This window comes from Loxodonta africana, chromosome 3 (assembly GCF_030014295.1).
Source record: "Loxodonta africana isolate mLoxAfr1 chromosome 3, mLoxAfr1.hap2, whole genome shotgun sequence".
Lineage (NCBI taxonomy): Eukaryota > Metazoa > Chordata > Mammalia > Proboscidea > Elephantidae > Loxodonta > Loxodonta africana.
Window position 1 is genome coordinate 107,809,911 of NC_087344.1, and position 26,925 is coordinate 107,836,835.

The 26,925-nt window shown below is 36.1% G+C and overlaps 1 protein-coding gene across 12 annotated transcripts in view; it reads left to right on the top strand.

Annotated features, from left to right (window-relative positions):
• Positions 1-26,925, top strand: part of MIER1 (MIER1 transcriptional regulator) — a 71,705-nt gene that overhangs the window by 33,899 nt on the left and 10,881 nt on the right. For all 12 annotated transcript variants that reach the window (XM_023549489.2, XM_023549490.2, XM_023549491.2 and 9 more), the window contains 7 exons: positions 1,704-1,768; positions 5,371-5,443; positions 13,806-13,957; positions 14,713-14,794; positions 16,369-16,463; positions 19,593-19,720; positions 24,906-25,045. In XM_023549489.2, the coding sequence (XP_023405257.1) occupies positions 1,704-1,768; positions 5,371-5,443; positions 13,806-13,957; positions 14,713-14,794; positions 16,369-16,463; positions 19,593-19,720; positions 24,906-25,045 (735 nt within the window). The remainder of the gene's footprint in view (positions 1-1,703; positions 1,769-5,370; positions 5,444-13,805; positions 13,958-14,712; positions 14,795-16,368; positions 16,464-19,592; positions 19,721-24,905; positions 25,046-26,925) is intronic.

The following is a 26,925-nucleotide window of genomic DNA, read 5'->3' on the forward strand; positions in this document are numbered from 1 at the left end:
AATAAAAAAAAATGTATTCCCAAAAATTCTAGTGCTTTTTTCACTGCTCTGTTTAAACTTGTTTATTACTCTGTAATCTCTTAGCTGTAGAGTGGTTGTGTTCTAGGTTACTAGTTTAGCAGTGCTGGGTACTGTTGTCAGTTGAATATACTGCACTAGTTGTTTGTTGTAATCACTGTACTACTTGAGTTTTTATGTATTTTTCCTGCCATGACCCTATCTTAAATGTTTGTTTCACAGTCTTTTTTATTTCTCCTAGTCTTTTCCTCAGTTTTCATCTTTCCCTTTTAGACATTCTAGATGTATTCATAAGCATTGCTTTCTCTAATCAGTGGCTCTCAGGTCTAAAGAAGTGGTTGACTCTTGAGGTGGGAATGCATTATATATGGAAGGAACTCCCTAATTTTCCTACAGTTATGGTCTAGTCTGAGATGGCCAGTAGTCAAGACAGCATTTAATGTATGTATCTTAAATATTTGAATTCTTCACCTGCTCCTCCATGTTTTCATTCTAAGTGTGAATTGTTACTCTAGAAAAACAGCTCTTTTTAAGAACAAGTCGACCACCAGTGTTATTAGTTTAAACTTATAGTCTAACTTTTTTATACGTTAAAAGGTAGAAAAAACTGAGGAAAAATTACCTCTGATAAAATACAGTTATTTGTTACACATTTAGTTTAGAAATGAATGTAGCGCTGCTAATAATAGTTTCATTGCGGGTTTTCATCAGAGATCTGGCTTGGGAAAAGTGTATTAGAGATTAGTTACTGAAATAATGGTGTTTACATTTAAGTTTGCGGGGAAAAGCAGTGCTGTATTTCTCATAAATGGAGAGCAAATCCATTGCCAAAGATACCTTTTGTTTTTTTAATTGAAATAGGATGCTAAGTGGCTACTTCTGAAACAATATTTATTTCATACTGCTAATCTGGTATTTCACTTGTAGTGGTTTGCATGGAAGCTGTACATATAACACTTAGTTTTTCCATAGGAAGAATTAATTTCTGTATGTAATATCTTTTTGAACTTTTTGTAGAATAATAGTATTTTAAGGTTGAAAAGATGCCGACAGTCTAATAGTTCTCAGATTCCCCACCCCTTTTGCTTGAACAGGTTTGCTTTGGTTTTGATTTTATGTAAATACATTCTTATTCCAAAATGTAAGCAAACAGTGCCTTGCCTGCTCTTAGTAAAACAGGCTGGGGAGAATGGAAGTCTTTATAACATACCCTTCCCTTTGTATGCTGCCCCCAGAGTAGTGCTACAAATTCCGTAGTGTTCCAAGGAGCACTGTTTGAAAACCATTGTTTTCTCCAAATCCTCATTATAAAAAGTGAAGAAACTGAGAACCTGTTATTTTTTCTGTTACGAGGCTGTTGGTAGCAGAAATAGAATTAGAAACAGATTATCTTGACTCTAAACCAGTTTCTTTCCCTGAAGTTTTTGTAGAACACCGCTTCATGAAAATGGATTAGAATTGTCCTAGAAAGAAAAGGTTTGTAGTCACGCCCACCCCTGCAATCCCCCACTAGTGATAGTATACATTGATAATTTGATTAGAGCCATCTTGGCCAAACTGGCCTAAGTCTGCCAATACCTTTGGGTATATCTAAGCATATGATGGTAGATATAAAACTAATATATCATTATGTGGAGGTGGACAGGATAAGCAGTCATTTTATAATATTGTTTTATTTATTCTAGATAGTGAAATAGAAGAAGAATCTGAAGAAGATGAAGATTATATTCCATCAGAAGACTGGAAAAAGGTAGTTTGAACTGTATTTCCCCCAAAAATAGGTAAAATACAAAAAACCCAAGTGTAATTACTCTTTTCTACCTATATATTCATAAAGTTGGTGGTAAGCCTTTTTATAAGATTCAAGTACTTGGTAAATGTTCATACTTCACCTTAATAATTTCAAGTTTCTGCAAAGGAGTTGACCTTTTAGGAAAATCTATTAAAATGTCTTTAAGAATTCTCAACAATAAAATAAATTATTAAAAACAAAAATAGAGACTAGACTTTGTAACAGTGCTGTAGAGAAACCGTGTGTCCACTATCTTCCTTGCTAGCAGAAAATATCCAAGTAGGCTGCCTTCTAAATCTCAGAGATGTGCATCTAATAATTGGTTAAATGTTACTTGGATCAAGATCCTTAGCTGCAAGGGAGTTCGGGAAATGTACTTTTTAGCTTTCCAGCCTCTCCAGTATAGAAAGTCAACCAGAATAAAGTGGGAATGCATGATGAATGCCAGTCAACCATATCCAACAAATGTAAACTCTTCTATTTTCACTGGATTGTGAAAAAATGGGGAACAAAATTAATGAAATACTTTTTGTCAACTAAGAAGTGCTGTGTAGAATTGGCTAAAGCAAATCATTTATGTAGAAGGAATGTCATTCTTGTTAATAGATATTTGATTTTCCTCTGAAGATTTTTTTCATTGAGGTTTTGATTCTTTTTCCTGGGTCTGATTTCAAATTTAATTTGTAAACAATCATTGCTTTCAGAGTAGCCCAAACCACCAGATTGAGTGGCCTTTCTCAATTTCCTAGGATCTTAAGTCATGATCGTCAGATTATTTAATTCTTTTGAGCCTTGCTTGTGATTTTTTTCAGTTGGTTTAAAGTTGTCTGGTTTAGGATGTCTAGGGCAAACTTAAAAAAGAGTTGGCTCTTTTGGTGATTAAAATGAGGGATCATCTCCTATTCAAAGTTTCTATTAGAAAGAATGAAGTATTCAAATGAATTCACTGAGCTCCCCAAAGTTTCAGGGCTTTAGCCAGGATTGATCTCTTTATGGGTTTCCAGAGAGATATTTCTGACATACGTATGCTTTGTGTTCCCTAAGAAAAGTGTAACTTTTAAAAATTAGTGGCCAAAGTCTAAAGAGTTGGGGAGGCATAGTTTACAACATTCAGTAAGTGACTGAATGTCTATTGTTTATATAGCTATTAAGAGACACAGGATTCCTTTTCCCCAGGAGCTCATATTTTTGCTGAGGGAGTAAAGGGACATCCCTTAAAAGAAGTTATATGAGTACGACATGAGTAGTTGCATTATTAAATGTTAAATTGAACGAAAACAGCAAAAAGAGCAGTAGCAGTTAGAAAGGTATCAGTGTGGGTTAGAATGGTAAGGGAAGATTAGCACAATGTATAATATGTATTTTAGTGAGTGATGAATGAGTGATGGGACTGACAACTGCAAACAGATCACAGAAATTACTAGTTGTGTGACCTATTTGAGCAGGTATTCTTCAGTGCAGTTTTTTTCTGATTCCTGTTTCTTCAATTCAGTTTTTTTTTTTGTCATTTAGATAAAGATAATAAAAAAATTGGAAAACTTGAGAGTACTCTTAAATGCTATTTTCTACCGTACATTCAAGTTTTTTATGTGTCTGTTTTCCAACAATATTGTTCTTGTATCTGGAGCATCCAGTAGAGTAAGCTTTCAGCAGTTTTTTTTTTTTTTTTAAGTGAAAAATCAAAAAACCCAGAGGAGGGGGAAACCATGGGGGAAATGACGCTGTCTTTGCTGAGAATTAGTAGTTCTTTCCTCAGGAAAAGTTTTGTAATAAAGCAGACCACACAAAATCTATACTGTTTTATTTTTAGTGTGATTTTGTTGGGAGTAAATAATTTGTCAAGATTCACTCATTTTTTAAGGCTTATGAAACTAAATTTTTATAGAAACTAGGGTAGAGGAAACAGCTTTGAAGTCAAACCTGAGTTCAAGCTGTAGCCTACGAAAATTTTTTTTGCACTTCATCTCACACATACAGTATGGGAATAACATACAGTATCAACTTGGGAGTTGATAAGGATTTAATAAAAATAGACATACCTAGTACATTAAAAAGAAAACCCACGGCATAAAAAAAAGAAAATCCGCGGCATAAAATAGTACTCATTAAATGCTCTTTCCTTTCCTATCCTACAGAATGAACTAAGAGGTGAAAAAATAAGAAAAAGGAGGTATCTTGTCTTTATACTAGTCTAGAAGTTCTCAACCCTGGCATCATGTTAAAGTACTGGTTACCAGGGCCTTCATTCAAAGACTGATTTATTTGGTCTAGAGTGGGCCCAAGTAATTGATATTTTTAGAAGCACGCCAGCCAGGGTTGGTAGGAATAGGTGAATTAAGTTGAAAGAATTATTATGAAAACATGTAATAAAATGACAATATTCTTTTTACAGTGAAAAATTACAGTCAGATATAGGAAAATTTTTACATATATAGAAATTTGTGGTGTGTGACATTCTTTGGAAAACCTTGAAAAAGGCTTGTTATACAGGTGCAGCAATATTACTACATAAAGCCTGTTTTAAATTTATATTAGATAAAGTGAGATTCTAACATCAGTAGGAGGTAACAGATTATTAACAGGAGAGAGGAACTCTTAAATCTTAAGTTCCCTAGACATACTAGACATGATTTTGAACCTCTCCTGCCCAAACCTTCATTTTGAAAATGGCGGTAAATTTATTCTTAACACTTAGCCACCACACAAAAGAGGATGCATATAATCTTGGTCCCCCTTGGTTGTGAAATTTCATCACCGGTGATTGCCAGTTGCCCTAACCTGTGATTTGACTAAGTGTGATTAGCAGATTTTCTTTAAAAAAATATATATATATATATATGTATATATATAATTACATTTTCAGCGGGAGAGATTACTTTTATTATGAATTGTTTTATTGAAAGTTGGGCGCTAACCTGCTTTGCATTTCCATAGAGTTTGATCTCTCTGGCCCTACTGACCTTCATACGCTTTTCATTATCACTCCCTTACCTTAAAGCTCTGCTTCTCAGGCTTAAGTTTTGGAGAGCACCTGGAGGGCTTGTTAAGACACAGATTGCTTGGTCTCATTCCCAGAATTTCTGATTCAGGAGGTCTGGGTATTTGCATTTCTAACAATTTCCCCAGTTGACACTGGTGCTCCTGGTCCAGGGTCCATACTTAAGAACCATTGTCTTAGAATGTGGACATTCTAGAAATACCTGAATTTAACTTTGTGTTTTTTTTTTTTTTTTTTTTTACTGTACTTTGCAATTAACCTACTAATTAGATTAAAAGAATTTATTTTTCTCCATATTTTGAAATAAAGTTTGTATCCATTGTCTGTATTGCATTTCTCACCCCATTATTAATACTAATGTTTTCATCCAATCATATCCAAGCACTTACCTATTGTTAACTCATTCATCCTCACAATACTCCTCTGAGGTATTCAACTAGTTGTATCTGTATTTTAAGACAGAAACCGGGAACAGCTTATCCCAAGAAGATGGTAAAGCTAGAAAATGGATATAAAATCTGTATTATTAGATCTTATTAATGTTTTGTTATTTTTAAAATAGGAGATTATGGTGGGCTCCATGTTTCAAGCAGAGATTCCAGTTGGCATTTGTAGATACAAAGAAAATGAAAAAGGTGGGTTTTAAGTAAAGTTACATGCTTGCTACTTTTCCAATTTTGTCCTTAGGAGACTAGCAACAAAAAAAAAGTGAAGGCTTTTTTATTTTTAGGTGACTTAAAATGTCTCAACTTTTTTTTTTTTTTTTTAGTACTCTGAACATACTTTTTTGTCCTTTCCAATTTATTTTTTTTAAAGTGGTTATCTTATGTCAGTGAAAGGTTTATGAGGTTTTTTTTTTTACAAAAACAAAACACGAGAGTAAACAACTAATACAGAAAACTTATGTTTCTGAAACTTCTAATAGTACTTATTAAAATTGAGTACTTTGATACTTGTGTTTTTAGAATAATTTGGGAAAATTTGTATACTTAAGTTTTACAAGATTTTTTTTTCATTATCTAAAAGTCCGAAGGTAAGTCATAAATACTTCCAGTAACAGAAAATAGTTGACTTTTTTTTTTAAAGTGCCTGCTTCAGAAAGAATGCTGTGTGTTTGGTGTGTGTGTTTTAATGAGTCCACGTGCAGTGTGACATCACCCAAAGCTAGAAATCTTCATTTCTTTTATTTTGGTTTTCTTCTCCATGTTTCAGCTTTACATATGTAGGGCCTTTCAGCGTTGTAGAAGTCTTTTTGTGTATTTTCTTTTTAGCATCCCCTCTAAAAACTTGCTTTATATTTTAAGTATGCCCCTGCTTTCCAGGACTAACAGCAGGTCAGAGGCAGTCAAGGGAACACTACAGGCCAGTGCCAGTACATTTTAACAACAGCAAAAATGTTTTAACACACCTGTAACAGCTTGTGCTTGTTTTAAAGTTAATTCCTGCAACATACAGGAACATTAAAAACTACCAATATGGAGTGGCTCTTATATATTAACATTGTCTGCATGTGTTCTGTGGATATATTGTAGTTGTGTGTAAAATAAAAGTATTCATTGAACTGTGTATTCATTTTTGTAATTGAATTTTAAAAGTTAGCTTTACTCTGATGTGATGTAATGGTTAGTATGTATTTATATTCATTACTGAGTTGTTCACTCTGCAAAGATATGAAGAACTGAAAGTTAGACGTTTGTTTATGTTAAATTTCTTTTAAATTATGACTATGAAAGGTCGTAGTGCCTATCTTTGGAAATTTTATATTTAGGCCTTGGGTAAGAAAACTTTTCAATGTTTTGGCAGATCAATACTATATCTGTCTTTTAGTACGTTTGTATTATCAAATATTACAATGACTGAATGATCACAGCCTCTAACTTTTTAATGTTAATTGTTTTAGCATTTCCAAATTTAGCATGCTTTTAGAAAGCAATTATACCTCTTCCCCCTCCCTCATGCCTCCCTACCCCCAGGAGAAAAAGGTGTGATTTATGAAGCTTACTCCTTGTGGAAAAATTTGAGTGCGTTGTGTGGATGAGACTCTAAGCAGGGTGCTTTTGGAGGAGTCACTGTGGTACAAGGCCTTTTCTTCAGCTTTGTAATAGAAATTCGTATTTTTGTCAGGATACCCAGAAATCATCTCTGTTTAGGGCACGTTATGTATATAAACCAGATTGATGTGAAGTTATTGTGTAAATCACACTATTAGAAATAAAACTGTCAAAAGGATAATGTCAATTAGTTTTATTCCTATAGAAAAAATTTCACAGGATACTTTTCATCAGTAAGTTTAGTGAGCTCAGCCTCAAAAGGGAGGACATTTGGTTTGAGTGAATTTCATAAAGGTTTCACAAAACTAAGGTGTCCTGATATCTTCACTGTAGGGATTATTTGGCAAATGGATCAGAATTCTCCTTTCCGTTGGTATAAGGAAATCCTCTAAGTATCTTGTAGAGACATTGACATGTTCTCTCTCTGCCATCTTACTTCTTTTTTACTAGGCTGTATGCAGATTATATAGCCATTATCAGTTATTACTCTTAATTCAAACAGTAAAACAAGATTTGTTAGTTATAGTCACATTTCAGCATGTTCATTTGAACTTACATCTATTTTGGTTACAAAAATCTCTTTAGCTACACGTCTGTTAACACTTTATTAAAATTACGTAAATTGTCATTTGTTTAACACAGTATATATAGCTTTGTTTGTTTATTTTGTTTGTTTATTCATCTTAGTATTCTTAATTCCTGGTGTGATTCTCGCCACATAGACGCTTAGTAAACACTTGCTGGCTGGGTTAATGAGTAGGTGCAGAATTGTGTTAACAGAACCTAGAGTCAGTAAACCTGGTTCAGTACCTAGGCATTTGTCCTTGGACACATTTAATCTCTTTTTCTCCTTTAGAAAATAGTATTTATTAACAAAGCTGCTGTAAGGATTACACGTAATATAAAATATGTAAACCATTTAGCAGCATAATATAAAGTAATACATATTTGGTTGCAAGTGACAAAAACCTAAGTGAGTTAGCTTAAGCAAAAAAGAATTTACCAGCTTGCTTGACTAGAAAGTTCTGGGCTGGCCTGGCTTCAAATATAATTGGATTCAGGTGGCTTTGATGATACCAGGTATCTCTCCTTTCTCCATCTTTCCTTTATTGTCAGACAGGCTAGGGTGACACCTGGGAGCTCTGGGCTTACACTTTATGCTATCCTTACATCTAGAGAATCAGCAAAAATGAGCTCCAGCAAAAGGCCTGGAGAGAATCCCTACTGACTCAGTTTGAGTCATATCCAGCCAGAAATAATCACTATGACCAGAGGAGATGAGTGAATATTCTGGCTAGTCCTTGGTCAACCCCACCCAGGCCATGTGAGAAATGGCTTAATTCTCCAAGAGATACTGGGCAGATGAAAAACATTCTACTTTATAGGGTGATTTTTCACAGTTATGTGTATTTGTGTTTTATTGTTTATCCCATGTGCTAAATTGAGTAAACACTGTAGCTTTGTGATTAGATAAGGAATGTTGATAAACATAATAAACAGGATAGCCCCACCATTGCTAAGAATTATCTGACCAAAAATGCTAATAGTGCTGAGGCTGAGAACCCTGGCCTGGATTAGTTGAAAAGTAGATGGGCTACTTAGGAAAAAAAAGAAAAAGGCCCACGGGAAAGGAGCAATTAAGGGTATTTCCATCCAGTCAAGTTTTCATACTTGCATGATTGTATGATTTAGAATAAGTAAATGATGGCTAGAAATTACGAAGCAGCGAATGGGAAAGGACTGTATAAAATGATTTCTAATGAACATTTTGACATTCTTAAGTTACTGAAAAGTGAACAAATGTGGTACCCTTAGTTGATGATAATAGTACTGTTAGGCAACTGATAAAATGTATATACAGGAAAAGCTCAGCTAGACAACTTAAAGATCTTGCTGTTAATCATAGTGTGTGGCCATTTCTTCTGTAAACCCATTATCACACCGTGATGCTAATTATGGATTAGCATTTTCATCTTTATGTTATATTCATTGGGAAGAGTTTTGACTTAGGATTAAAAATGGAATAACTGTATGAGTAAAACTGGTAGACATTTGCTTATTAGGAATTAATTTCGCACATTAGAGAGGTTCATGGTTTTGTTGTGGTGGCCTCTCAGCTTTCTACGTCAGCTTTTTCTTTGTAAAGTCGTTCTTCCCTCATGCACCCACCCACATAGTGGACTTTGTTTAATTATTTAGACAACTCAGTTTGCTTATTGACGAACATAGATTACTTTTGATTTTTCTTACTGTATCCTGGATAATAAAATGACAACTATTAATAATAAAGTAGCTGATATGAAATAATGTCAATGCTTTGCCCCTCAAAGTGTGATCTACAGACCAGCACAATCATATTCACCTCTGAGTTTGTGAGAAATGCAGAATTAGGCTCCGTCTCAGACCTGCTGAGTCAGAATCCACATTTTAACAAGGTGCTCTGGTTTTGTGTTCGTGTTAAGAGTGTAAGAAGCACTGCTCTAGATGACGTTTGGTAATATACTAGGTGAATACCTGCATTCTGAACACTTCTGTTAATCACATATAATTGCATGTAAATTGTCCTCCAGTGATAGGTGACGGATATACTTACGACTGATTTTTAAGAGTTCTAGTATCTAGGGTAGGAGCTCTGATGGTGCAGTGGTTAAAGTGCTTGGTTGCTTATTAGAAGGTCAGTGATTTGAACCTACCAGCCACTCCGTGGAGAAAGGTGTGTGGCAGTCTGCTTCTGTAAAGGTTACAGCCTTGGAAACCCTTGGAAGCAGTTCTCTTTTTTTCTGTAGGGTCACTATGAGTCGGAATCAACTCCATGGCAGTGGATTTGGATTTTTTTTTTTAATATTTAGGGGTGGTAATTTATGTAGAATGAAATTGTTTTAGAAGATCCGTTGTTTCGTTGATTGTGACCTTTCAAAGTCTAGTGAGTTTATGTCATGTGATATAATTATGAGTTCTTTTTTTCTGTAGCTGTTGTAAGTTTTTTCCATTCATGTTGTCTTTATAGAAGCTTTTTTTTTTTTTTGTGGTATTTATCGCAGTAGTGAGTTTTTTAAAATTTCTGATCCTCTTGGCACCTTAGTCATTCCACAACAGGTATTTAATTAAAAACAACTGTGCTGCATATTTTATTTACTTAGATCATAGTCAAAAGTTCCTTATTTTATGTAGAGTATAATCTTAAGTACAAAATAATTTGGTCTGTTTCTGGAACCAGTAAAGACAGTGTGGCTTATTTTCTGTGGAAATGCTAATTGTTTTTGCTGCATGGTCATTTTTGAGTATATTATAATTGCGTAAGATAAAGTGTTACATTCTGAGGTTAATGAAATAATAAGGGCTAGGCTACCTGGGGAAACCCTGCTGGCATAGTGGTTAAGTGCTATGGCTGCTAACCAAAGGGTCGGCAGTTCGAATCCACCAGGCGCTCCTTGGAAATTCTATGGGGCAGTTGTACTGTGTCCTATAGGGTCGCTGTGAGTCAGAATCGACTCGACGGCACTGGATTTTGGTTTAGGCTACCTGGACGGCACTGGGTTGTGTACTGGGTACCTGGCTAGCTAGCCACAATTCCAGCAGTCTGCCTTGTCATTTGGGTGCCGTATAGTGATGTTTATCTGCAGATATTTCTGTATCCTGTTGCTGCCAGAAACTTCTGAAGTAATGGCAATGATTCCAGAAATACCTCCTGGGTAGTTTGTACTTAGGCCCAATATGGGATATTAACTGGAACAATACTGGGGCCTTGGGGACCCACTCTCTGCCTCTTGCCTGGCCCACAGGAATTATGTGGAGCAGCTTCAGCCTAAAACTGACATCTCTGGATTTCTAGTCCCACGCCGTAACAGAACTTAAACCAAACCAAAAAACCAAACCCAGTGCTGTCGAGTTGATTCCAACTCATAGCAACCCTATAGGACAGAGAAGAACTGCCCCATAGAATTTCCAAGGAATATGGCCTTGCCCACATCCCATAACCTGCCCCAAGAATGTAAGAACTGTAGTCTGTTCCCTTCAGTGGGCAGAGGCTGAGCAGATGGCAGCATGTCCAAATTCACTTTATATGGTGGTTTCAGGAGTTTCACTAGGATTGGACCAGCAGATTGGAAAAGGAATGAAGTGTACTAAGGAAAAAACCTAGAGATTGACCTCCTGTGAGCTGTACTTTAAAGAAGAGTATCTAGTTTGGGAAACAGAAAAAGATGGATTGTTCCTTGGAACATGGAAGAAGTTTTTTTTTTTTTTAATTGTGGTTTAGGTGAAAGTTTATAGAGCAAATTAGTTTCGAATTTAACAGTTCATACACAAACTGTTTTGTGACATTGGTTGCAATCCCCGTGGTGTGTCAACACTTTCCTCTTCCCTACCCTGGGTTCCCTGTTTCCATTTGTCCAATTTTCCTGTCGTTCCTACTTTCATGTCCTTGTTTTTAGGCAGGTGTTGGCCATTTGGTGTCATACATGATTGAAATAAGAGTCACGTTCTTCACATATGTTACTGTTTCTTTTATAGGCTTGTTTAATCTTTGGCTTAAGGGTGAACTTCAGGAGTGGCTTCAGTTTTGAGTGCAAAGGTATCTGGGAGCCATAGTCTTGGGAGTTCGTCCAGTCTCTGTCAGACCAGTAAATCTGGTCTTTTTTTTGTGAATTTGAATTCAGTTCTACATTTTTATCTTGCTCTGTCTGAGATTCTCTGTGATCCCTGTCAGAGCGACTGGTTGTAGTAGCTGGGCACCATCCGCTTGTTCTGGGCTCAGACTGGTGGAGGCTGTGGTACCTGTGGTCCGCTAGTCCTTTGGACTAAAATTTCCCTTTGTGCCTTTGGTTTTTTTTTTTTTTTTTTTCATTCTCCTTTGTTCCAGACAGGATGGGACCAGTAGATGTATCTTGAAGGACTGCTCACAAGCTTTTAAGATGCCAGACACTGCTCACCAAAGCTAGATGTAGAACATTTTCTTTTTGACTGTGTTATGCCACTTGACCTAGATGATCCCCATGACCATGGTCCACAGCCCTCAGCCCCAGTAACTCAGTCCCTCAAGGTCTTGAATGTGTCTGTGAAGCGTCTATGACTTTTCCTTGGTCAGATTGTGCTGCCTTCCCCTTATGTTGTGTACTGTCTTTCCTTTCACCAAAGCTAACACTTACCTATTACCTAATTGGAAACCCTGGTGGTATAGTGCTTAAGTGCCACAGCTACAAACCAAAAAGTCGGCAGTTTGAATCTACCAGGCACTTCTTGGAAACTCTGTGGGGCAGTTCTCCTCTGTCCTGTAGGGTTGCTATGAGTCAGAATCAACTCCATAGCAATGGGTTTTTTATTATCTAGTTAGTGATCTCTCCTCCCCAACCTTCCCTTCCCTTGTAACCATCAAAGATTGTTTCTTTCTGTGTGTAAACCTTTTCTTGAGTTTTTATAATAGGGGTCTCGTATAGTATTTTCCCTTTTATGATTGACTTATTTCACTCAGCATAATGTCCTCCAGATTCATCCATGTCATGAGATGTTTTGCAGATTCCTTTATCATTGTGTAGCCTTCCATGGTGTGTATGTACCATAATTGGTTTCTATTCATCTATTGATGGGCACTTAGGTTGTTTCCATCCTTTTGCTATTGTGAATAGTGCTGCAGTGAGGAAGAAGTTTTTGAAGTGTGTGTAGGGGGAGGGGAGAGGACAAGGTGTAATGTATGTGAAAACAAACATAGTGCCTGGTATATAGGAGAGTGTTAATTAGCTTTTGATTTCTTTTTGTAATATAAGAAACCTTGACCCTACGAGTTTTCCTTTCTCTTAAATTCAGTGTCTTTCTCAAACTGGGTCTTTCCCGTTGGCATAAATGTTTATATCTTGAATTAAAAAAAAAAAAAAAAAATCTTTTTAACTCTTCTTCCTTTCCATCTGCTACACTCTGTTTCTCCTCCACAACCAAATTTTTCAGAGTTTTCTACTTTATTTTTTTACCTTCCATTTACTCTTCACCCTTCTCCAGTATGATTTTCTACTTCCATCTCTCCACACGAACAGTTCTTACAACATTCACCTCCTTATTACCAAATCCAGTACACTTTTCAGTTTTCATCCTAGTCACTCAGCAGCGTTCATTCAGTTGATTACTCCTTGAAACACTCTCTTCTCTTAGCTGCTGTGGTGCTGCGTTCTTGGTACCTCTTCCATCTTGTGCCTTCTTCATTTTATGTTTTCATTTTCTTGTCATTTAGAATTCTGTCTGAGGTCCTTGTTCTTCCTTTCCACTTTTTAAACTTTGGTGCAATTTAGGCTTTAATCTTCCTACAGTGGAAATTATGGTGAAACTTAAGTGCTTTTAAAAAAAAAATGACTTTTTATTTAAAAAATCTCATTCATTATAATATTTTCAAGCATTGTAGGAAAATAAAAGGTTAAAAAATTACCCGAAATTCTACCACCTAGGAATAAACAGTTATTAACATTTGGTGAACATTCTTCTGGACATTGTTTGAAAAAAATTTTTTTATAGCTAACATCCATTGAACCTCATATGTACCAAAACGGTTTTAAAGTGCTTTAAATCCTTACAACTCTTATGTGGTAGGGTTGTGGTTTTTATTTTATCTACATTTTATAGATGAGGCAGAGAGAAGGGAAATAACTTGCCCAAGTCATATAGGTAGTAAGTAGTGGAGGTGGTATTCGGACCAAGAAAGCTTGGAATTCAGTAAACTCAAGTCATTCTGGATCCAAAGGGGACATAAAGTAGTTTGTCCATCTCTGTTTAATTGCTTACTTACTTCATTAAGCTATGAATACTGCCTAAGAAAGAAGTCAGGCAAGCAGTAAGACCACACTTTACCCCTCAGTTTTCAACATTTGGTTCTGAGTCTGAATTATTTGTTAAATGCTGTGTTTTAACACAAACTATATAAATTTGGGCAATTTTTCTTAATATCATGTTTCTACCTATTTAGTATATGAAAATGATGATCAGCTCCTGTGGGACCCTGAGTATTTACCAGAAGACAAAGTGATTGCATTTCTTAAGGATGCATCTAGAAGAACAGGTGATGAGAAAGGTGTGGAAGCAATTCCTGAAGGATCTCATATAAAAGACAATGAACAGGTAAATGAACAAAAAATAATTTAGAATTTTTCCAAAGTAAATTAACCATACACATTTCTAAATTAAATGGTATCACTATCTGTGTTAACTATTTTATCCACTGAAATTCCTGTGATGTCATCAACAGGGAATCAGTTTATGATTGGTTACAAACTAATCCGGTGTTACCGTACTCACTTCACTGGTATGATCTCAGCTCAAAACAAAAAAAAAAACTTGATGTTACATTTTTGCTTGCATGCACTTCCTAATAGTTTTTTTTGAAATTTCTTTGGATATCCCTGAAAATCTGTGGCCATCATCAAGTTGAGAAGACTCATCTGGGATAATGTTGTTATTCATCAGATTGACCAGTGCCTACCACAAATCTTAATACCAGCCTTAAATTTGTTTTAGCTTTTTTATCAGTGTTTTCTGATTTGTATAAAATTATCATAGAGCAGAAACCATGAATAGCTGAAATGAAGGGATTGTGATTCATATGAAATGATTTCTTTTTATTTGTAAATACCTGCGATACTATAACCATTACGGCATTTCCTTTTTCCAATTTCTATACATGTAGAGATAGTTAATTATCAGAATTGAATTGGTTTATTTTTCCTTGGTGTACTGTATGCTGCATTCACTAGAATTATTTGTCCTCTGGAAAAGATTATGAAAACAAACACTTAATTCTGGAAAAGTCTTTACTTAAGAAATTGTATTGAGCTGTTTGTAGTCCAGGTCACATATTGAAGCCTTTATTTTTTTAGGCTTTATATGAATTGGTAAAATGCAATTTTGATACAGAAGAAGCATTGAGAAGATTACGATTTAATGTAAAAGCAGCTAGAGGTAAGAATAGATATGAAATAAGTGCTTATATTTGTTTCTGTGGTATAGCAGAAATTTAAAACTGCAGCTGTAGTCTGTCTAGGTATATCTTCAGCTAAATAATACTGAGTTCAGTAAATATTTGTTGACTGGAAGTGTTAGACAAGAAACTGGGATGGGATTAAGGCTGCCCCTTCTCAGATTTCAATGAGAAAATAAGGCCATCTAAGTAAAAATACATAACGCTTTACATTTTTTCTTTCTGCTTGACTTAAGTTTTATTTTGGTATTGTGAAAATACACACCAAAACGAACACAAGTTCAGTGATTTCTACATGTACAATTCATTGGTTATGTTCTTCAAGTTGTGCCACCTTCATCAATAATCTTTTCCAAATTATTTCACTACTGTTAACATAAACTCACTGCCCCTAAGCTTCTCATCTAATCTTTCAAGTTGCTCTTGTCAATTTGATCATATATAAGTAATTCTTTAAAAGAATACAATGCTCAAGGCAAACATTTTACTAATGAAGGTAAACTGTTGTTTGGATTATAGATGACTTCAGGAATAGTTTCAGTTTAAGGTTTAAAGATTTAACTCATGGCAATAGTTTCAGGGGATCATGCAGCTTGAATGGCTTCAGAAAGTTGGATTCTGTGAGAATATGAGGTTCTGTTTCACGTTTTCCCCTTCCTCATCAGGATCTGCTATAGAATCTTTGATCAAAACATTCAGTAATGGTAGCCAGGTACCAGCCAGTTCTTCTGGTCTCATAGCAAAAAGGAGGCAGTTGTTAATCATTTTTATAAATATTTTATTTAATCTTGCCCTATAGCTAAGTAGTATTTCAGATGTTACTTCACTTTAAAATTGATGAGCGTGAGGTTCAGAGAAATGAGTAACTTGTCAAGTAAACATAATTCATAAATAATGAAGCCATAACTAAAAATCTAGCTATTTCTTTTTTTACTTTAATCTTGGCTTCCCAACTGGATTCACTAAGAATACTGTTCATATATAATCAAATAACAAATGCGAACTGTTTCCTTATTCAATAAATATTTGAATGTCTTCTTAGTTCTAAGTATATAACTATTAAACAAAGGACCTTTCCTTTCATGGTGCTTAGAGCCTAGGTAGGGAACTGAAAAATAGTTATGTGTTCTTTCAAGGAGAATTAGAAAATGCCGTTAAATTTTTCTGAGATGTAACAGAATTATCTAGGTGAAGTGTGGGGTGAGATATGAGGCAGAAAATAATTCTAGGCAAAGGAAGCAGCACATATGAAGTCTGAAGGACATAGTAAATTTACAAAACTGAAAGGTGGCTGGCTGGTATACTTGGATCATAAAAAATAAAGGAGAAAGTAGTTCACATTGAGGCTGTACAGATAGGGACTAGGTTATTTAAAATTTTATTAAATCAGGAATATTTCTCACTTAATCTTTTGCAGTGATTAGTAATAGAGCTCAGGAGTAAAATGCTTCCCTCATTTTTACCAGAAAGCTACATATTTATTTGCAATTTTGTTCGTTACATGCAAAATTTGGAAAAATGTTGTTAAGCGGTTTTTTTCTCCCCATTTTGTCAGAGGAATTATCTGTTTGGACAGAGGAAGAATGTAGAAATTTTGAACAAGGGTTGAAGGCCTATGGAAAGGATTTTCATTTGATTCAGGCTAATAAAGTAAGTTATGATATATGTTCTCATTTTTACAAAAAAAGAAAATTCATTTAACAGCTCAAATCATCGTATACCTTAATTTTCTGCATTTTCAAGTGCTAGAGGTTCTATAATAATGACTTTTAATTTTTCAGTATTTAGACAATTATTATAATCATGCTTAGACTTCCTGGTATAAATTTGCCAAGTGACTATTTCACCACATAATATTGGAAGTTTTTAAGAACTGGACTCATTTACAAGTATGTTAATCAACTTCCAGGGTAACAGGATAAGAGGTGTAATTATAGCTACTGTCCAGAATTGTGGCAAAGTGTTTTATTTTTTGTTTATTTTATTGTGGGATAGGTGAAAGCTTACAGAACAAATCAGTTTCTCGTTCAACAATTTATATATGACATTGGTTGTAATACTCACGATGTGTCAGTGCTCCCCTTCCATACTCCAGGTTTCCCATTTCCATCTGTCCATTTTTCCTGTCCCTGCTTCCTTGTCATTGGTTTTGGGCATGCGTTGCCCACTTGGTCTCCTATACATGATTGAACTAACAAGCAGGTTCCTCATGTGGGTTATTGTTTGTTTATAGACCTGTCTAATCTTTGGCTGAAGGGTGAACTTCAGGAGTGACAAGGCTTTTAAGGAGATCCTTTAAAATAATTTTGAAATATTAGAGCACTTTAAGATAACAGTAGTTAAAAACAAAAATGTTTATTACATTTGTTTAAGTCCTGAGTGGTCTAAAACCAGATACTAAGATTTAATTTGGTTTTTATTTATAATTTAATTTAGCTTGCCGGAACAGTCCGTCTCAGTGGGTTGGCTTTATTAGTTATTATTATAGCCCTGGTGGCACAGTGGGGTAAGTGCTTGATTGTTAACTGAAAAGTCAGTGGTTTAAACCCACCAGCCACTCCTCAGGAGAAAGATACAGATTGAGTTTTAGGATTTAGGATGTCTTAAGAAGGCAATATAATCAGTGTTAAAAAATTTATCTTAACACCCTTTAATGCCATGTCTAAATCGTCTGATAACCTCAGATATAGCCAAGGAGTGTGTTATGCTAACAACTGGCCATGTGTGTTTCTGATTGCAAAAAAAAAAAAAAAAACTGTTTAGTGGTTGAAAGGTACATTTTAGATAAGAGTTTTCTAGTACTCTTGCTTGAATTCAAACACTATTGACCTAGACCATGCTGGACTGTCTACCTATGGAGGGACCCCTGGACCGAAAGGAACGAATTGGCAGCAGCAAACCCAAAATAGAGTCAACCTCCACCCCGTCAGCTATGGAATCATTTTCTTTGTATCTCCACTGCCATTGAGTTGATTCTGACTCAGGGCGACCCTATAAGTTACACAGCAGAACTGCTGCTTAGGATTTTCTTGGCTGTAACCTTTATGAAAGCAGATTGGTAGGCTTTTCTTCCATGGTGCCGCTGGGTAAGTTTGAACCATCAACTTTTAGGTTAGTAGATGAGTGCAAACTGTTTGAACCACTCAGGGACCTATAATTTTATTAGACAGCTTGGAACTGCTAGCCAGAAAAACTTAAAATAAGACTTCGATTTCTTGTAAATATTTGGAATGGTGATATTTCACTGCTGTAGGATGGAAGTCAGCTTGATCTATTGATAATTTACTAGTGGCTGTAGTGAATACAGAGAGGACAGTAATCTTTAAGGGGGAGAGGGATGGCCCAATGAAAGCATTGAAGGCTTTTGTTATTTTATTGAGAGATTTTTATAATAGTTAACTTTGTATGCCCCAAAACGTTTTTTTCATTTATTGCTTTCAGTAAAGTATAGTTGCTGTGGAAGAATCTGTATAGAAATAAGTTCCTATAGGAGGCAAAAAGATGGAATTGTCGGAGCTTGAGAATATGATTTTATTTTTAAGCCCTAGTTACTATCAGACTCAGAGCACCACCGCCTAAATTATAGAGAGCAAACACAGAGGAAGGAAGAAAAATATATGTCACGTAAAGAAAGATAGGCGTCATCAACAATTGTTCTTAGGTGCACTAAGTGCCACAGGATGCCTGTTTCATGATCGGAAATTTATAGGTTAAAGTGCGTCATCTTGGATCCCAAACACTCATGCAGATACCTTTTTTTTTTTTTTTTACCTTCAGTATTTTATTTACATGTATCAACCACTTCAGCTCTCCAAGTTAAGTAGCAAAAAAGGAGGATTCTGTCAACATTATTTGCCAGTTCTATTAATACTGAACATGATGTGAGAGAAGGCATGCAGTTGCACAGATAGGTACAGCACAGTAAACCACAGGGATGACTGGGTGAGCAGCATTCCCGTTACTATAATTCTTAGCCTCTCTTGAAAGTGAATTAAATGAGTCTGGATTCCTGTTATTAAATCAAATAAAAACCAAATCCAGTGCCATCGAGTTGATTCCGACTCATAGCAACCCTACAGGACAGAGTAGAACTGCCCCATAGAGTTTCCAAGGAGTGCCTGGAGGATTTGAACTGCTGACCCTTTGGTTAGCAGCTGTGGCACTTAACCACTATGCCATCAGGGTTTCCGAGTGCTGTTAGGAGTGGTAAAATAATCTTTTGAATGGGATTTTGAAGGTAGATTTCCTAAGTGCTTTGTGAGTAAAAGTATTTATGAAGTGTTTATAACACTAATTTTAATCTAAATGCTACTTCCAGACATTTTCAATAGAGGGGTATTTATTTTTAAGGTAGATTAGGGTGGTGGAAAAACTTAAAGCAGAATGCTGAGTATTTGAGATGTTTTCATTGTATTTCTCTTAATGGGAGTTTAGGAAGAATAGCTTTCAATACAGCTGCTCTGTGATGTTGTATTTTATACATTATATATATCTAAGGAGCCCTGGTGGTTCAGTGGGTTAAATGCGCGGCTGCCAAAGAGTAGCAGTTCAAACCCACTCAGCAGCTCCTTGGGAGAAAAGACCTGGTGGTCTGCTACCATAAAGATCACAGCGTGATTGGTCACATGGGGTCACTTTTTGAGTTAGAATCGACTTTATAGCACCAGTATGTATCTTTTAAGAACAAGCTAAATTTGTTTTTAATCTTCAGATGTTTCTCATGAAATAATTGTTTTAAGAGAAAAATCATACTTAAAAGCAGGTATTTGTTTCTTATAGGTCCGAACAAGGTCAGTTGGTGAATGTGTAGCATTCTATTACATGTGGAAAAAATCCGAACGTTATGATTTCTTTGCTCAGCAAACGCGATTTGGAAAAAAGAAATACAATCTTCATCCTGGTGTAACGTGAGTTTATTTCTTCTTTGAGAGCTGTATTTTTTTGTTCAGCTTTTCTAGATTTTTCTTTAGAAAATTATGAGTTTGAGAGTCTTTTCTAATAGGGTAAGAGTTGCATTTAAATTTACTGTATATTGAAGTATCTTCATTTCATAGAGTATACTTTTATATGTAGTCTTATTAAAAAAAACTGTAAACCACAATTCATATTATCTGAGACAACAGAGAGGTCATAAAGCAAGAGCTGGAGTGTATGTGTTGAGTAGACATTCCTGAGGAGAAATGGAGCACAGCTGCTGTGAATGTATGGCTTTGTTAAATTCATTTACATTTAGCATGACCGTATACAATTTGTATTTGGTGACACTTTGAGAGGAGTAGAAGAGGAAAGAAGAGAGAATATCTTTTCTGTAACTATAGGGCCATATGTAGGGACCTCTTTAAAGAAGGAGGGAAATTAATATTTTTTTTTGTCCAATCTACTTTCGATCCTTGGAACTAAAATAATATTTGGAATATAGATGATATAAAATGGAAAAGGCATAGAGATAAGTCAGGTCAAATTGTGTTTTCTTTTTGGTTATAACTTTTTTTTTTTAATAGACAGAAGGGCATGTGCATAGTGACTTCCCTTTTTCTAGCTTTCCTGAAACTTTTCCTTTACAGAATATTCAATAATTAATAATGCAGCCTTAACCTGTTCCCAGTGGTATAGGTATGGGTTCTTAGTATATCCAGCATTTATGCAAAAGATCTTATGTGCGTAATCCATTATACCAAGTTCTCTTAGCCTCATTAAGTCTAGCTTTGGATTAAAACACTCATCCCACCACCACTGGTAATTTGTTACTATAAACACATAAAATAGTGAGCCTTTGACTCACATGAATTGCTTTAAAATGCTGATCAATTTTTGTTATGGTAGAATTTACTGTACTATTCTAGATTGTGATTGTCCCCTATTATTTACAGAGTAAAAGTAATACCAAAAAAAAGTTGATTTGGTCAGTGTGCACCAGTAAAGACATTCTTAAGGCTGGCCAAATAACTGCATTTGAAAAATGTGCTTGTATGCATATTTGGTCATGTTCATTTACACATGTCTCTGCTGGTTACTTCCCTGGAGAATCAAACACTCTAAAAGCCCAAAGCAAAATAATCTAAAAGGGAATAAATGGGTATGGTTGCCCCTGGAAATCATGAGATAGTGGACTGTGTGCCTTGTGTTCCATTATTCAAAGTCCTTGATGGCTAGAGTGGAACTTCATACATAGCGGTATTCCAAATTTTATCTGGTTGCTTAATATTATTAAATTTATTAATTTTTTTTCCTGACTTATTCATTGGTAGTGTTAAGACATGGTGTATATATATTTAAAAAAAAAAAAAAGGCATAATGATGTAGAACTAAATATAGCTATCCACTCTGGAGAATATATCTTAAAATAGTTTTCAAGTTATTGTGTAGGGAAAAGCAACAGTAACATCTTGCATTTTTCTCACCCATTTCAGAAATAATGTTCACACATGAACTACAGTCAGTCTGTCATCATCAACAATAAGAACATAAGAATTCCCATGCTGGGTCAGACCCATGGTTCATCCAGTTTTCTCTTTCAGAAAGCATCACCAAGTGAAGTGTTGTGGGCTGGCTTAGTTGGTTCCCTGTGATGTCAAGCGCAACAGGTTAGGTAGGGATGTGCCGCCAAACATTCTAGTTTCTCTAATAATCTCTCCAAAGCTTATGAAAACTTTTTGAAGACACATATCTATATCCCTGATTCCTTTTAAGGTTAAGCATTCTGTAGGTGGAGTAGCCACAGTTAAAAGTAATCCCATATCGTTTCTTAGGTTTTAAAAGTTAATAGTGAATTTCCTGGTAAATGGTATGAAGTGAACAAATGCCACCACCACCACCCCCCCTCCGGCAACAATACCATGGTTTTGTAGGCTTCGGTTATGTCCCTTCTGGGTCTTTTATGAAGTTTTAAATCTGAGCATACCATAATTTTTTACTCTGACTTTATCCGTTTGAGCTGTTTATGTCTTCTGTAAGAAGCAACAACCACACTGTACACTTTCCCCAACAACCACACTGTACACTTTCCCCAACAACCACACTGTACACTTTCCAGATGGGGAGGAATGGTGATTTTGTACAAGCATGGAGATAAGTATTTTATACAAATAACATGTGCCTTCTGTGTTTGTTTCTGGGACACACCAACAAATGCAGGCCAATCTTCTTCCTCTTGTTGCTGTAAAAAAAAAAAAAGCATAGCGAGCTTACAGAAATACCTTATGGAAGGAGGGCGTGGCAGGCCAGCAAAACAGACACAGGAAGTATGAGTTATTTGCATAAAAATACAGTAAACCATATTTCTGGTTTGCTCCCAGAGCCTTCCCTTTCTGTTAATAGTTGCACTTCAAGTGGTTGCACAAAACATCGTTGATCCCTTTAGAGAAAAATACGAGTGAATTTTCTTATCCTCATTTTTGGGTCAAAATCAGTAGTTCAGAGTACATTATCCTAAAAGTTATTTATTCATTTTTTTTCCTTAAAATTATTCCATTTGTTCACCAGAATGAAGCACATTTGCCACTTTTTTTCCTACAGACAGCCTTTAAAAGGTCTTGCGGATTCTTCTGTTCCCTACCTCAAAAAATGGAGAGCCATATGCAAATTGGAGATTTCTCTGTAAAATACTCAGTCTTCCAAATAATTAAAAGTAATAAAAACTTGAAAAAACTAAATTAAGTTAGCACAGCTAAATTCTGCCCCAACCTTCCGGATGGTCAGTGTGACTTTTTCCTTCCCTTAGCATTCTGGATGCCATTTTTGTGTGTGTGTGTGTGTGTGTTAAATCATTCTTTCATGATATCATTGCTATATTCAGAAGTTTGCAGTAATTTTTATATGTGATCCAACTGTAGCTTCGGCTCACCACACCAAATTTATTCCCTAAAAATCCTCATCATGTTTCTTCTGTTCCCACTGGCCTTAGCCTCTAAAGTCCCTTTGGCATTCAGCATGCTCATTTCTGTTTCTGTATGCTTAGTATGCACTACCCAATTTGTTACATAACTTTTCTTTGATGTTTGTTAGTTTTGTACCTCAGGCTCTGTTGGAAACTTCTTGCGATCTGGTACTACATCTTTATATTTGTGATGTTTCCATAACGTGGGGGATCCTGTTCTCGTTGCCATCAAGTCAGAACTTATAGTGATCCTGTAGGACACAGTGGAACTGCCTCATAGGGTATCCAAGGCTGTAATCTTTATGGAAGCAGGCTGCTGCATCTTTCTTCTGCAGAGTGGCTGCTGAGTTCAAACCTTTTGGTGCAGCCAAGCACTTAACCGCTGTGCCACCAAAGCTTCTTTTAACCCAGGGGATAAAACAAACAAACAAAAACCAAATCTGTTGCTGTTGAGTTAATTCCGACTCATAGCAACCCTTAAGCGTTCGACTGCTAACCAAAAGGTCGGCAGTTCGAATCCACCACCTGCTCCTTGGATACCATATGGGGGCAGTTCTGCTTACAGAGTCGCTATGAATAACCCAGGGGGTAGTGGTGATCATATAGTTGTTTTTGATTTTAACTATAATTAATAGTCTAGCGTAGACTCACACCGAAGATATTCAGTAAGTCCTAAGGGAGTCCATTGTTTTCTTCTTATTCCCGTTATTTACCCTGCTCATAAGATTCTAAAAGATTTGTCTTGATATCTTTATTACACTTACTGTGAAGGAATTTAAACATAATGTATTCACATTTTTATTGCGCTTCTGTCTATGCTATATACAATTTAGGCACCAGTGGTGCACAGGTAAACAAAACAGACTAAATTCCTGCCTTCCGGGAATTACATTCTAGTTAAAATCCCAAAATCCATTGCTGTCAATTTGATTCCAACTCATAGCAACCCTATAGAACTGTTAGGGCCTCTAATAGAGTTTCCAAGGCTGTGAATCTTAATGGAAAATAGACTTCCACCTCTTTCTGTCATGGAGCGGCTGGTGTGTTTGAACTCCTGACCTTTTGGTTAGCAGCCAGTGCTTCACCACTGTGCTACCAGGGCTCCTTTATTCTGGTTTTAGGGGTTGGCAAGTAAATATTTAGGCTTTACAGGCTTCAAGGTATGTGTTGAAATTACTCAGCTCTGCTTTTTAGTACGGAAACCTGGTGCCATAGTGGTTAAGTGCTACGGCTGCTAACCAAAGGGTCAGCAGTTTGAATCCGCCAGGTGCTCCTTGGAAACTCTGTGGGGCAGTTTTGTTCTGTCCTATGGGGTCGCTATGAGTCGGAATCGACTCGACGGCACCGGGTTTGGTTTTTTGGTTTGGCTTTTAGTACAGGAGACAATAAGTAATGAGTGGGCGTGGCTGTGTTCTAATAAAACATGTTTGCAGCCCATGTGCCATAGTTTGCTGGCTCTTATTCTAGTGATTTCTTAACACTTTATTTATACACATATTTAATAAAACAACTTTGTAGGTAAATAGGATAAGTATGATTATCTGCATTTCATAGGAAAGATACTAAACCTCAGAGCGACAAGTATTAAACCCAGATCTTTTAACCCGTGCCTGATGTTACTTACCACAACTGCCTTCACATACCATAGTACAGGAATGACTTAGGGACGACCTGAGCTCACCTATAATGAGATACTTACAGGATAAAGCCAACAGATAAGTCCAGGAACTTAGTGAGCTTATTTATTATATCTCACACTGTGACAGAAAGGTAATGTCAAAAGTGTCCAGATTTAGGGAAGTGATTCATCTTTTTTCATTAGGTCCCAGTTAGTCTTTCAAGTATTGTTGTCAGGTAGCCTTTATAATTGCAATTTGTATCTGTTCAGAAATTCTTTTCTACTCCTTCTGATAACGTCACCCCTATTTCTTCACATATAGATCCTCCAGTTTTAGTTGGGCCACTCTAAGCACTTGTCTTTGAATTTTCTATAGGTGTTTGAAATTTGGTAGCCTTTATGCATTTTTTTTTTCTACAACATGTAACCAAAGGAAGTTTTCCATTTAAATGTTCAAATCCCGGTGTGATAGATGTGAAATGTAAGTGAAAATTAGGATATATTTGTAATAAAGCTTCTTAAATTTAACCTCAACTAATTTAATTTTCAGCTTTTTTAATATGAAAAGTAACTGTTTATTATCTTGCTTAATTTTAAGGGATTACATGGATCGTCTTCTAGATGAAAGTGAAAGTGCTGCTTCTAGTCGAGCACCATCCCCTCCCCCAACCGCCTCAAACAGTAGTAACAGCCAGTCTGAGAAAGAAGATGGCACCATAAGCAATGGTAATCAAAATGGTAAGCAACCAAAGAAATATTTCTGTTTCTTCCACATGAAGGGTACTTTTCTTTCAGTAGTCTGGGAAGTTCAGTATAGGTTTCTTTTAAACTTCCAAAGCAGAAGTTGAAATATTAATTATAAATACCAAATGAAACATAATATCAGTATACGAACATACTAACACACAATACAAAGTAATTAGAAAAGATTCCCGCTGACATCACTAAAAACTACTATTAATAAAGTGTAGTACAATCAACCATGATCATTTCTTTAAGAAAATTTGCCCTTTTTAAGTAGCATATATTTTCTTACTTGAATGGGATGCCTGGATATGTATTCCTGTTAACTCTAACACTGAAACTCCAGCTATTTCTCTTCAAAAATACAAAGATATTTGTGCAGTACCTTGAGTAATTATGCCCCATTATCAGGAAAGTGCTCTGAGTATATAAATGAGAAGAAGTGTAGGTAGGTAACAAGGACACTGTCGTGAATATTTAAGTTTTCTTTTGATAGCGTAACAGCCTTGAAGGATGAGAAAAAATAAAGCAGGTGCCCGCCTATAAATATTCCACAGAGATATCCTATATTTTTTCTCCATAAAAAAGGCATACTGATGTGTTGAGTTTCAGGCAGTGGTCTCATTTGAAATATACAGGAGACCAGAGATTCAATATGCTGTTCAGCAAGACCTAGGCAGAGAATTATTTTGATTAAGATGGTCTTCCTAAGTAAGAGACTCACCTAGCAGAAAGCAAGTCCCCCGCTGCTCTTCAGGAGGAAACTGATGAATTAAGAGATAAGGGCTGCCCACCTGCATTCTGCCTTTTTCCCGCTGACAAAAACTGGAAGAACAGTATGAAAGATCTGGCCTTTGGTCTCAAACAGGCACTGGTGTATTATACTTTGTTCATTTGATGAGCCCTCTCGTCTCCTTACTACTTCCCCTGCAAGAACAAGTGCAACCAAAATTTGGACCCTGCAGTAGCCATTTCCTGGTCCAAGAAAGTTCATTGACGTGACATCTAACGCCAGCCACACCCATCCTGGTGCTGAGACTCTGACCTTGGGGCCAGAGGTGGCAGTTTAAGCAGGCAGACAGCACTATGTGTTTTTTCCTGTTTGTTCACAGCACCAAAGAAAAGATTAAATCCTTTCTTTGTTATTGTAGGTGCTTTCAAGTCGGTTCCGACTCGTAGCGACCCTGTGTACAGCAGAATGAAACACTGCCCACTCTTGTACCATCCTCAGGGTGGTTGTTACGCTTGAGCCCATTGTTGTAGCCACTATTGTTTCTTTACCCTTCCTTGATTTCTTAAAACCACTTGTTGATAACATGATGGTAGGCTAAGGGAGTGTTCATAAGTTACCTGTAAATTACTCAGTAGCCCAGAAGCCATTCACATCAAGTACCTGCAATCAAGATTTCCAAGTTTTTCAAGGAAAGAAAGGAACCTTCCAATCCAATTTCATGTATATTTTGTAAGGGGATTTACTTTGTGCCTTGAAATTTTGTGGTTCTTCCTGACCTAATCACGGTCTCCATTAGCTCTTTAGGCCTCCTGTCACAGAATTGTCCCTTGAGTCTCAGATTGTAAGTGATCCCCACGTACACTCAAGGTGTGAGTGCATTTTTGAGTTAGGAAAGATAGGGTAACATTTTCTTTAAAACAAATGTAATATTTGGGGCTCATCTTTTATGCTAAATATTTTTCAGATAATTATCTGCAGCAGCTCTTTCTGTATTTTGCATCATTGTTGCATGCTGTTGAGTCCATTTTGACTCATACGACAGAGTAGAACTGCCCCATAGGGTTTTCTTGGCTATGATCTTTACAGGAGCAGATTGCCAGGTCTTTCTTCCACGGAGCTGTTGGGTAGGTTTGAACCACAG